A 12,611-nucleotide genomic window follows, 5' to 3' on the forward strand; every position below is an offset into this window, starting at 1 on the left:
ATATACGAGTGGTGGTATGTTCTTTTACTTATCTACTATTAATGTCTTCTATATAGTCCTTACCAATTGTATATTTTATTCATTCTTTGACCATAATTTCATTGCAGTCATGGTTGTTGTCGAGGCTATTGCATATGATACAGCCAGTCGAGGGGCGTGACCCTACTTCAGTCGAGGTCCTAGCTCTACCGACTAGACCAAAACAACGAAAATCCAATGATTGCGGTGTTTATATGATGAAATACATGTACTACGTCACAGAAGGATATGACTTAGCTGCGGTACCGAATTGGTCATAAGAGGAGGTGGATACCTTCAGGTATCGGATAGCCAGGGAGCTTCATCTAGGGAAGGTAAGAAGGATTCCCAGGATTCGTATGCGTAGACATCACAAAGCTTCGTAGTACTTATGTGGTTGGATTTCATTTCGTATGTAGTTGGATTTCATTTTGTATGTAGTTGGATTTCATTTCATATGTAGTTGGATTTCATTTCGTACATAGTTGGATTTCATTTCGTATATAGTTGTATTTTATTTCGTATGTAGTTGGATTTTATTTGGTTTGACGTAGTTTAATTTTGCTGGATTTTGGTTGTTTTGTGGAATTTGGATTATTGTCGATTTTGGTGGATTTTTGTGAATTTTGGTGGATTTTGAAAACGTGTGTGGCATGTTGTGAATTTGGATTAAGGGTTGTATGCATGTTGCCTGCTTTGTTTGTAGTCTGTAGAAAAAACAAATTCCAGACACAACCGCGGAAATTTTCCGTGATCTCTCTCCAGCTCAACCGCGGAAAATTTCTGCGGTCCATCTGTTTGCTTTTTTCCCAAAAAACAAAGCATAAAACAGAGTAATGAGCACAAACCTTCTATTGAAAATTTTAAAATATTGGAAGTTGGTCCTAAACTAACTTCCAAAATTCCTAACCACTCTCAAAAGTCTTAAAATAGGGTAATGAGTGATTTTTAGAAAAAAAATTAATTTTTTTCAATTTTTACATTAAAATGAAAATTCCTTAAAAAGTCAACAAAAGTCAACATTTTGTCCAAATGTTAAAAAAACTTTTGAATACATTTTATAACAATTTCTAATGTATAGTTGGACTTCTAAATTTTAATTTTCAATCTTAAATTTATAAGTAGACTTTGAATCTTAAATTTCATACTTGAATTCATAGAAATTACATACTTTCCGCTCAAATTCAATGAAAATTACAAAATACATAGTTTCGAATGAAAATTACATGATCACTACAATCCACTAAATTTTATGAAATATATTGATCTTAACCAAAAATACTTAGTATATTAGAAAGATCACCGGATAACCAGTGTTGAGCAATTCCTTGCATAGTATCCACAAAGCATGCAATATGGTAGAGAACAAGTACACAACCATCCCAGATATGCCCTTCCGTAAGTTTCCACAGGTAAGGGTTGGCGTCGTTCCAAATGGTAACGGGAATGGTACTGGAGCCATCGTAGAGACAAAATCTTGCAAAACATGTCCCGCGTTCCCTCTCCGTCCCTCCCGTTAGGTGTGAAACCCAACCCTTCACATATTCAATGCGCATTTGGTCCATATTACAACCCTCACGAGGCCTCAAGTTTACAATATCGGCAATCCGATCACATTTAACAAGCTTATCGCCATTCCATCCGGATTTTTTCCATTTTCCATCGGGCGCGTTGTTGCCCAAATTCAAGATCGGAAGGATGTACGGATCCGGATGAGAGTTCACCAATCTCCACAGTTCACTACGCCCATCCAATTGCATGCCTCGATCCAATTTTTGGCCCGGTAAGCCTCCTCATCGGGAGGGTACAAGTCTATTTCCTTTTCCTCCGCATGGGGTGGCTCATCATTGTCCACAAGGGCCATCAACTAGGCACATGCATCTTCCATCTCACTAAAGGTTGGTGAGACCACATCTTCCTCTCATTGTCCTCATACCACGAGTCGCTTGGTTGGGAGTCCAAGAATGTGCTGCTAACGTGGGAAACTGAATCACAACTATGATCGGAGTTGTTGTCACCACTGTACTCGCTAGTCATGTTACCCATCACAATAAAACACAATTATATGACAATAATTGGGAATTATATGACAATTAAACATAACAAAGAAGAAAGCAAGGTTAAATACAAGAAGTTCAAATTCATAAAAAGATTAAAACATTTCGTTACAAAATACTATATTACTTATTATATTACAATTCTTGAGCATTTTTAAGATATTCTAGTCTACTAGCACACTTTCTTTTATCATGGCCTTCCATTTGACAATAGGTGCACTTTCTTGGCGGCTTCTCCTTTTTGCCAATCGATTCTATGGGACTTTTGTAACAAACGTCCTTTTTCCTCCCTTTAGTTTAGGACATAATATGGTCAAGAATTGGTTCTTCATGAGCACTTGCATTTGGAGCATGAGAATTGCTTTCGTAAGATTTAATTACATCAACGCTCATTCTTTTGAGAATTGGTATTTCTTGATTCATCACTCCAACGGCATAATCATACTGCTCCTTGGATGCAATGCTACTTTGACAAAAACTCATGGTTAACATTGTCATGCTATTAAATCGATCGGTTGAGGTCATCTTATGACTTTGTCCAACATCCAAATTATAAGGCAAAACACCATCAACTCTATTGGCATGAATTGTCCACCTTGAGTTTATAAAATACGGGGAAATTTCCGAAAACCGTTTCTTAGTGAAGACCGCCAATAGGTGTCTACAAGGTAGCCCCGAATGTTCAAACATTCTGCACATACACATTCCCAAAAAGCTTACTTTCTCGGATGCCACAAAATAAACATTTCTTCTTGTAGGCTCGGACATGGGCCTATAACAACTACAGTACGTATAGACATCCCCCATTATCTCACCTTCTTCACAAGCTTGTCGATCTTTTTCAACAAAGTATTTTGAAGACTCAACCAATTCATCTTGAAATCTTTTAAACATTTCCTTAGTGTAAATACAAGAAGCATGATACTCCAAAGTGGTATGCATTTTCATGGGACGCTTTAGATTAATTATGACATAATCTTCTTCATTCTCCCTCATGACAATACACCATAGATGGCATATAGTAACATCAAAAAAATATTACAACAGGCCTAAAAAATGTTACCATAGCCATCCAAAAGACCTAAGGTAACATAAAAATTAAGTTGCTTTTTTCGAGTTACCTTTGGCCCCTAAGGTAACATTACGTTTACCCTGGTGTAACATTGACATTTTTGTTATAATAGCAGTCAAAGGTAACATCAATCTGTGTCTATAGTATCACATTATGTATGTTACCTTTGCACTTAAATTTTCCAAAAAAAATGGGGCCCGCTAGTGGGGCCCACAGTGATGACGTGGCATGTAGGTTCCACAGTGGTGACGTGGCATATGAGTCCCACAGTGGTAGCATCAAATTTGTACCGGGGGTAAACTTTGAACAACCTACTCTAACACTTTATGAAGCTACTGTAACAATTTACCAGGAAGAAAAATAAAAAACTAATATCAAAAAGTGTGAAATCGACTGCAAAATTTGAAAATATATTACATTAATCTAATACATTCCAAATTTCATAATCTCAACTACATTTATAACCAGTCTATAATCTACAGAAATCACAATAAATTTAACCAATACAACCAACTAATCTACATCCCAAAACTTGATCCACTTCCTGCTAGTAGCTGTCGAGAACTTGACACGTATGCATTCATCAACAAATATATAGTTGTTAAACCTGAAATGAGAAAAAAAATAAAGGTTAGGCCATACAATACCCTATATATATACCCCATGCAAAAGTATTGTACTTATATATTCTATAACAACTACTATTTTACACACCTTATGCATATATACATACAACATTAATGCTCCTGAGATTGAAGTAATATGAGATGTGATAGAATTTAAAAGTTAAAGTTTAAAATAGGGAGCATATCCAACAAAAGGAAGAGGATACCATCTCATTGACATCAAGCGTAAATAAATTTACCTAGTCATTCACATATCAAATTTTCACAAAACAGGAAAACAAAACCTTATCACAACGTAAAGGTAAACTAAATTATCTAAGTAAGCCTCTATATCATCTTCCACTCGACTTGATTCACAAAAAAATGCTTGAATCTGAGAGTAGCTGCAAAAACACGTATTACATGTTACACTAGTTTACTATTGCCTTTTAAAGGAGGTTTAAGGTTCTAACCTTGTCAAAGTGAAGAAGAAACTGTGAGTGTGTTATTAAAAAATCAAAAAACAAACAGATAATAATTGTAGTGGCATATTGAACACGGGAAATTAGAAATACTTAATCACAAGGTCATTTTACTCTTTCGAATGCTTTGTGTAGGTAGCTTATTACCTTAAAATAAGAAAACATTGCAGCAAAAGGCAAACTTGGAAAGTAATCTTCTGAAAGGAATATGTCCTAAGTACAATCAGGTATTAGGATTTAGGAATAACCTTTTATGTAATCTATTTTGATTCCATTGATATTAATAAAAGACTTGTTTTTTTTTATTACGGGCTTTATCTATTTAAGTGTTTAAATAAGATATACCATAGTTTAGAGTAAAGCTTTTTATGGATTATGATGAGATCATAATAGTGAGACCTAAAAGATGATAACTCTAAACTTAAAATAGTTCCTGGTCGTAGGATTACTAACTGGAAATTAATAATCTGCAGAGATCGGTACATACTATGCTTGCTTCATTATGAAGGATGTCTGTTCTCATAGACATTTGTGTGGTGACACTATAGCTAGTATGTAGATGCTTATTATAGAATAAGTTCACTGAACATGACTCGCACAGCTGAACAACTGATGGAGTTCACTCACGTGTCAGCAGTTGTTCACATAGTGATAGTTGTACAAGTATCCTTAGACTTGAGGTCATCATAGTCATCTTGTGTACACTGAACTATGCTTTGGTTTAGTTCTTAGTCTTCAGGGACAATTATTAGGGCTCTACTGGGTATAGGAATTTGTACACGAAGATAGTGTATGATCAATAAAGGATCTACCCCTTCCAGTGAAGGAAGCGAATGTTCAAAGCTGATCCACTTATGCTAGTTCAGGAATCTCTGGCCCGAGTGAATGAAATTAGAAAGGAGTTTCTAATTTTCATAGAACTAAGCATAGTAAATGGTAAGCAAGTGATTAAATTAGATAGGCTTGACACGAGATCCATGCCTTGTATTTAATCGGGACATTGTAGGGTAGAAGGACTTTATTGTACGGTAACTATTCACTGAATAAGTTCTTGGTATTCTAAGCAGTGAATTCATATTATCCGGATAGTCGCGATATGCTGAGAAGTATCCCTCAGGATGTAGAATAAATGTGATTAATTAATTAATCATATTTAATAAATTAGAGAATTTATATAAATAATGATAAAATAGTTTTATTATTATTTATTTCTACTACCGGCTTAATATTGAACCTACAGGGTCACACCACAAAAAGAGAATGATTTAATGGTGGAGGAAATAATTATTAGCCATTATTAATTAATTCTTCCACCATTAAATCATTCTCTTTTTGTGGTGTGACCCTGTAGGTTCAATATTAAGCCGGTAGTAGAAATAAATAATAATAAAACTATTTTATCATTATTTATATAAATTCTCTAATTTATTAAATATGATTAATTAATTAATCACATTTATTCTACATCGTGAGGGATACTTCTCAGCATATCGTGACTATCCGGATAATATGAATTCACTGCTTAGAATACCAAGAACCTATTCAGTGAATAGTTATCGTACAATAAACTCCTTCTACCCTACAATGTCCCGATTAAATACAAGGCATGGATCTCGTGTCAAGCCTATCTAATTTAATCACTTGCTTACCATTTACTATGCTTAGTTCTATGCAAATTAGAAACTCCTTTCTAATTTCATTCACTCTGGCCAGAGATTCCTGAACTAGCATAAGTGGATCAGCCTTGAACATTCGCTTCCTTCACTGGAAGGGGTAGATCCTTTATTGATCATACACTATCTTCGTGTACAAATTCCTATACCCAGTAGAGCCCTAATAATTGTCCCTGGAGACTAAGAACTAAACCAATGCATAGTTCAGTGTACACAAGATGACTATGATGACCTCAAGTCTAAGGATACTTGTACAACTATCACTATGTGAACAACTGCTGACACGTGAGTGAACTCCATCAGTTGTTCAGCTGTGCGAGTCATGTTCAGTGAACTTATTCTATTATAAGCACCTACATACTAGCTATAGTGTCACCACACAAATGTCTATGAGAACAGACATCCTTCATAATGAAGCAAGCATAGTATGTACCAATCTCTGCGGATTATTAATTACCAGTTAGTAATCCTACGACCAGGAACTATTTTAAGTTTAGAGTTATCATCTTTTAGGTCTCACTATTATGATCTCATCATAATCCATAAAAAGCTTTACTCTAAACTATGGTATATCTTATTTAAACACTTAAATAGATAAAGCCCGTAATAAAAACAAAACAAGTCTTTTATTAATATCAATGGAATCAAAACATATTACATAAAAGGTTATTCCTAAATCCTAATACCTGATTGGACTTAGGACATATTCCTTTCAATCTCCCACTTGTACTAAAGCCAATCACTCTGGTATATAATACCCATCTTGTCTTTATGACGATCAAAGTGACTTTCATAAAGTAGCTTTGTGAGTGGGTCTGCTATGTTGTTATGTGTGTCAACTCTAATTTAATACAATACAAGAAATGTTACCGCGCTCCCACTAACCCTTTTGTAGACACATGGTTCGTCTACGTTTTTGATAAAACCAAACTCTTTGATTGTCTCATCAAAACGGATGTTCCATATCTCGAGAAGCTTGCTTTAAACCACATATGGTTCGCAATAGCTTACACACTAGGTTTTCTTTTCCCTTGGAAAGAAAACCATCTGGCTAATTGCCAGATCTCATAGTTGTAGTAAGCAGCAATCGCAAGCAAAATCCGAACTAATTTTAACAGGGCTACAGGTAAAAGGTTTCATCAAAGTCAATCCATTGCCTTTGTTTGAATCATTTTCCCAAAAGCCTGGCCTTAAAGGTCTCCACCTGGCCATCTGCTCTAATCATTCTTTTGTATCCCGTATACATAGATTTCATTCTGGATTTCATGGCACTATGCCATTTCTCTGAGTCAACACTACTCATAGCCTCATTATAGGTCCAAGGGTCGTCATCATCAATGATCGACAACTCATTGTCATTCTTAATGACAAGGCTATACTACCTCTCAGGTTGGCGAGACACTCTCCCTGACCTACGAATGGGCTGTTCCACAAAAGGTTGTTCAGTCAGAACAGGTGTTTCCACTTGATCCGTAGTAGTTTGTGCTTCTTGAACTTCATCAAGTTCAATTTTGCTCCCACTGTTTCCTTCAAGGATAAACTCCTTTTCCAAGAAGGTAGTATGTCTGGAGACAAACACCCGATGATTGGTGTAAAAGTAATACCCTAAAGTCTCTTTAGGATATCCCACAAAACTACATTTTACGAATCGATATTCCAGCTTATCTGGGTCAACTTACTTGACATAAGCTGGACATCCCCAAATCTTAACGTGTTTAAGACTCGGTTTCCTTTCTTTCCATATCTCATACGGAGTTTGAGGAACAGATTTGGAAGGCACCTTATTCAGTAAATATGCTGAGGTTTCCAATGCATAACCCCATAGGAATACTGGAAGATTTGCATAGCTCATCATGGACCGAACTATGTCTAACAAAGTTCGATTTCTCCTTTCAGATACTAATCTGGAGGAGTCCACTGGGAGACTATACCATTTACTTTGAGATAATCCAGAAACTCTCCATTCAAGTATTCACCACCTCGATCTAATCGAAGAATTATAATACTATGTTTGGTTTGTTTCTCCACTTCATACTTATACTCTTTGAACTTTTCAAAGGCTTCAGACTTGTGTTTCATCAAACACATATCCGAATCTAGATCTATCATCTAAGAAAGTAATGAAGTATGAAAATCCACCCATGGCTTGCTTAGACATTGGTCCACATACATCTGTGTGTACCATTCCTAGCAAATTTGTAATCCTCTCTCCATGTCTACTAAATGGAGACTGCAATGCCACTATAAAGTGAGATTTTCATCATCCCTTTTCTTTTATTATTTTGTTCAATCTGAAGTAAATTATGTCACATATATACAGACCATTATTTAAAGCACCACGCCCATAAAGAATATTATCTCTAAGAATAGAACATTCATTATTCTCAATAATAAATGAAAATCCAGCCAAGTCTAACATGGGAATAATATTCCTCACAATCGAGGGAACAAAATAACAATTATTTAAAATAATAGTCTTGCCCGTAGGCATATGTAAATGAAATGATTCTACATCTTCAGCAGCAACTCTTGCTCCATTTCCCATCAGTAGAATCACCTCCTCTTCCTCAAGAGTCCTACTTCTCCTTGGTCCCTGCAATAAATTGCAGATATGAGAACCACAGGCGGTATCTAATACCCAAGTAGAAATTTGATTTAATGACATATTCACTTCTATCATGAACATACCTGAATCAGAAGCGGTAGTCTCACTACCCTTCTTCTTCTTCTTCAATTCTGCAAGGTAAACCTTGCAGTTCCTCTTCCAGTGCCCCACCTTGTTATAGTGAAAGCAAACAACTTTGCTCTTGGGGTCTTCAGCTTTTGGTGGAACCGGCATTTTCTCACCTACTTTCTTCTTCTTGGAAGGGTTCCTCTTCCTTTTCTTAGGATTGGAACCTTCACCAATTAGAAGAACAGAACTCTTCTTAGGGGGAAAATTCGATTCCGCAGTCTTCAACATGTTGTGGAGTTCAGGCAGGCTGACATCCAACTTATTCATGTGAAAGTTCACAACAAACTGCGAGAACGAACTCGGAAGCGATTGCAAGACAAAGTCTTGGCTCAGCTCCCCATCCATGGCAAAACCAAGTTGTCCAAGACGTTCAATCAAATTGATCATCTTAAGTACATGGTCATTCACAGATGATCCCTCAGACATCCTACAACCGAACAGCTCCTTCGATATCTCATATCGAGCTGTCCTCCCCGCCACATCATACAACTCTTATAGATGCATGAGGATAGTGTGAGCATCCATATGCTCATGTTACTTCTGTAGCTCAATGTTCATGGAAGCTAGCATGATGCATTGAGCAACATTTGCATCATTTATCCACTTACGATATACAACATGTTCATCATTATGTGCATCACTAGCAGGTTCAGTAGGCTTAGGTGAGTCAATCACGTATTCCAGCTTCTCAATCCTGAGAACAATTCTCAAGTTTCGAAGCCAGTCAGCATAATTAGGACCAGTCAATTTGTGAGCATCCAGTATGCTCCTGAGCGATAGTGCAGAAGACATAATGCATATTGTAAATCTGTAAATGATAAACACATAACAACACTTAGCAAATATTCGATTTCATTTTAAAACACTATATGAATCGGGTCTTTATTCATAAGTGGCTCCAACAAGTTTATCTAATTTATTCAACCCCCTACGTGAAAAATTAAGCATTCATAATGCTAGTGGGAATAGGGATCCTACATTCCATTACACAACCCCGGCTGTGGCACGAAACGCCATGTAATGTTCAATAGGCAGACAACTCTTGTCAATTACATCTAATGTTATTCCCTAATCAACCTTTAGCCTCTTGAATAATTGAGTCACGGCTGTGGCATGACAAACTCAATATTCTAAGTCAAGTCTAACCCAACATTCCGTACAATTGAATCAGTCCCCAAAGGCCCACGGCTGTGGCACGTAACGACCTTTAGATTCTTATTCAATGTACACATCTCTATGTAATAGACAAGTATTTCTTATTTCGAAATCAAAGCCCTCGGCTGTGGCACGAAACGACAATGATTTAAAAATAAGAACTACTTTCTATCATGTTGGAAGGCTATGACCGACACAAGCCCGTTGTGTCATTGGCCAATTACTACTTGATATTATTTAATTTTAGAGGGATTATATTACGTTACAATCATAATCATATTATAAAGAGATTCTTCCTTTTAAATTAAATATTTCAAATCAATAATCGATAATCAGATGATTCCCAGATCGGGTGGAGCATTGTCAAGAGGCGTCACTTAATAACCCTTTCTTACAGATAGAAATCTGTTGTTGACAGAATCATCCTTTCTCTCATATCGAAAATTCATATTCAATTATGTGTTTCACAAACACAAGAATCTCATGATTGTATTCATAATATTGTTATTAAGGTTATGAAATAATTTCACTATACTAGGTTGTCTAACAAAATGCCTTATGTTCATTTAAGTTCACCTAAATCTATCATCACATGATAAACTAAGCATATCACATATATAAACATGAATAAACATCAAGGTAGGCATGTTACATCATCTAGCATATTGGTCTAAGCATTATACATCTCTATGTATCACATGAAGCATTTAAAAGCAGTTAAAACAGTTAAAAACAGCTTTAAAACACTTTCAGAAATATAAACAGTTCAAAACTTTTATATAAACTAAAATTGATCACTCCATTAGATCCGTCTCGGAAAAACGAATCCAACGGTATATTGCACGTACAAAATGGAGTTACGAAACTCCCAGAAAATCAAATTTAATGTGGACAGTTGGGCTATAACGCATTACAAGAACGCGTTACAAGCCCTATAACGCATTCCGGTGATGCGTTACAACCCTTTTAACCAATTAAAAGGTGTAACGCATTCCGTGAATGCGCCACAGGGTGTAACGCATTCCCGGAATGCGCGACAACCCCCCGCGCGCGCGTGCGCTACACGCGCCTGCAGCAGCCGCACCTGATCTGTCTTCTTCGATCGCCGTGCCTGTCCTTTTACTGCCGTACCTTTGCTTTGCTTTTCTCTTTCTGTGCTTCCGTGCAGCAGTAACAGTAGACAAACAGATGTACAAATATATATACATACTTACAGTTCATATATATATATATGATTATTTAATTACGAATTTAATTGCAAGATCTTCAAAAATTCATAATAAAAAATCTATACATCATAAAATTATGAAAAAAATACACAGACGATCTACAACACTTGTAGAACCCAGATCAACATTAAAAATTATTCTGAGAAATGATTTCTCATCAGACAAAATTAATCCATAATATAACTTTTAAAATTCATAATTAATTCATACAAGCACATAAAATTCTGAAATTTTTACCACAGATCTATATGCTTACAACATATGCTCTGATACCAATGTTGGAATTTAATCGCAGCGGAGGCATGGTTAAAACACTTTTACACATACAAAATCCAAATAAAAGCATATAAATCGTGGTTCTGGGTTAGAATAAAAATAGGGTTTATAATATTATATTTATGGGCAAAAATTTCAGCTGAAATTTTCCCATAAAATATTATTATTATTAACCCATTTATTATTCTCATTAATAATTAAAACACCTTTTAATTATTAATCTTTTTTCTTAATTAATCACATTTATTCTACATCGTGAGGGATACTTCTCAGCATATCGCGACTATCCGGATAATATGAATTCACTGCTTAGAATACCAAGAACCTATTCAGTGAATAGTTACCGTACAATAAACTCCTTCTACCCTACAATGTCCCGATTAAATACAAATGTAGGTGCTTATTATAGAATAAGTTCATTGAACATGACTCGCATAGCTGAACAACTGATGGAGTTCACTCACGTGTCATCAGTTGTTCATATAGTGATAGTTGTACAAGTATCCTTAGACTTGAGGTCATCATAGTCATCTTGTGTACACTGAACTATGTTTTGGTTTAGTTCTTAGTCTCCAGGGACAATTATTAGGGCTCTACTGGGTATAGGAATTTGTACACGAAGATAGTGTATGATCAATAAAGGATCTACCCCTTCCAGTGAAGGAAGCGAATGTTCAAGGGTGATCCACTTATGCTAGTTCAGGAATCTCTGGCCAGAGTGAATGAAATTAGAAAGGAGTTTCTAATTTGCATAGAACTAAGCATAGTAAATGGTAAGCAAGTGATTAAATTAGATAGGCTTGACACGAGATCCATGCCTTGTATTTAATCGGGACATTGTAGGGTAGAAGGAGTTTATTGTACGGTAACTATTCACTGAATAGGTTCTTGGTATTCTAAGCAGTGAATTCATATTATCCGGATAGTCGCGATATGCTGAGAAGTATCCCTCACGATCTAGAATAAATGTGATTAATTAATTAATCATATTTAATAAATTAGAGAATTTATATAAATAATGATAAAATAGTTTTATTATTATTTATTTCTACTACCAGCTTACTATTGAACCTACAGGGTCACACCACAAAAAGAGAATGATTTAATGGTGGAGGAATTAATTAATAATGGCTAATAATTATTTATTTATGAAATAAATAATTAATTGGAAAATTTAATAATTGATTAAATGAGATTTAATTGATTATAAATTAATTAAGAAAAGCTCTTAATATTATTAATTAAAGGATTTAATTTTTGGAAATTAAATCAAGAGAGAGAATTATTTCTGAAGTGTTTAGAAAAAGGAT

The 12,611-nt window shown here is 35.5% G+C and overlaps 1 protein-coding gene across 1 annotated transcript; it reads right to left on the bottom strand.

Annotated features, from left to right (window-relative positions):
• Nucleotides 1-2,372: 2,372 nt before the first annotated feature.
• LOC141718493 (protein FAR1-RELATED SEQUENCE 5-like) lies at nucleotides 2,373-3,071 on the bottom strand. Its single transcript, XM_074520877.1, has one exon. It carries the CDS (start codon nucleotides 3,069-3,071, stop codon nucleotides 2,373-2,375), a length of 699 nt encoding a protein of 232 aa, XP_074376978.1.
• Nucleotides 3,072-12,611: the final 9,540 nt, after the last annotated feature.

The sequence above is a fragment of the Apium graveolens genome, chromosome 4, assembly GCF_009905375.1.
Source record: "Apium graveolens cultivar Ventura chromosome 4, ASM990537v1, whole genome shotgun sequence".
NCBI lineage: Eukaryota > Viridiplantae > Streptophyta > Magnoliopsida > Apiales > Apiaceae > Apium > Apium graveolens.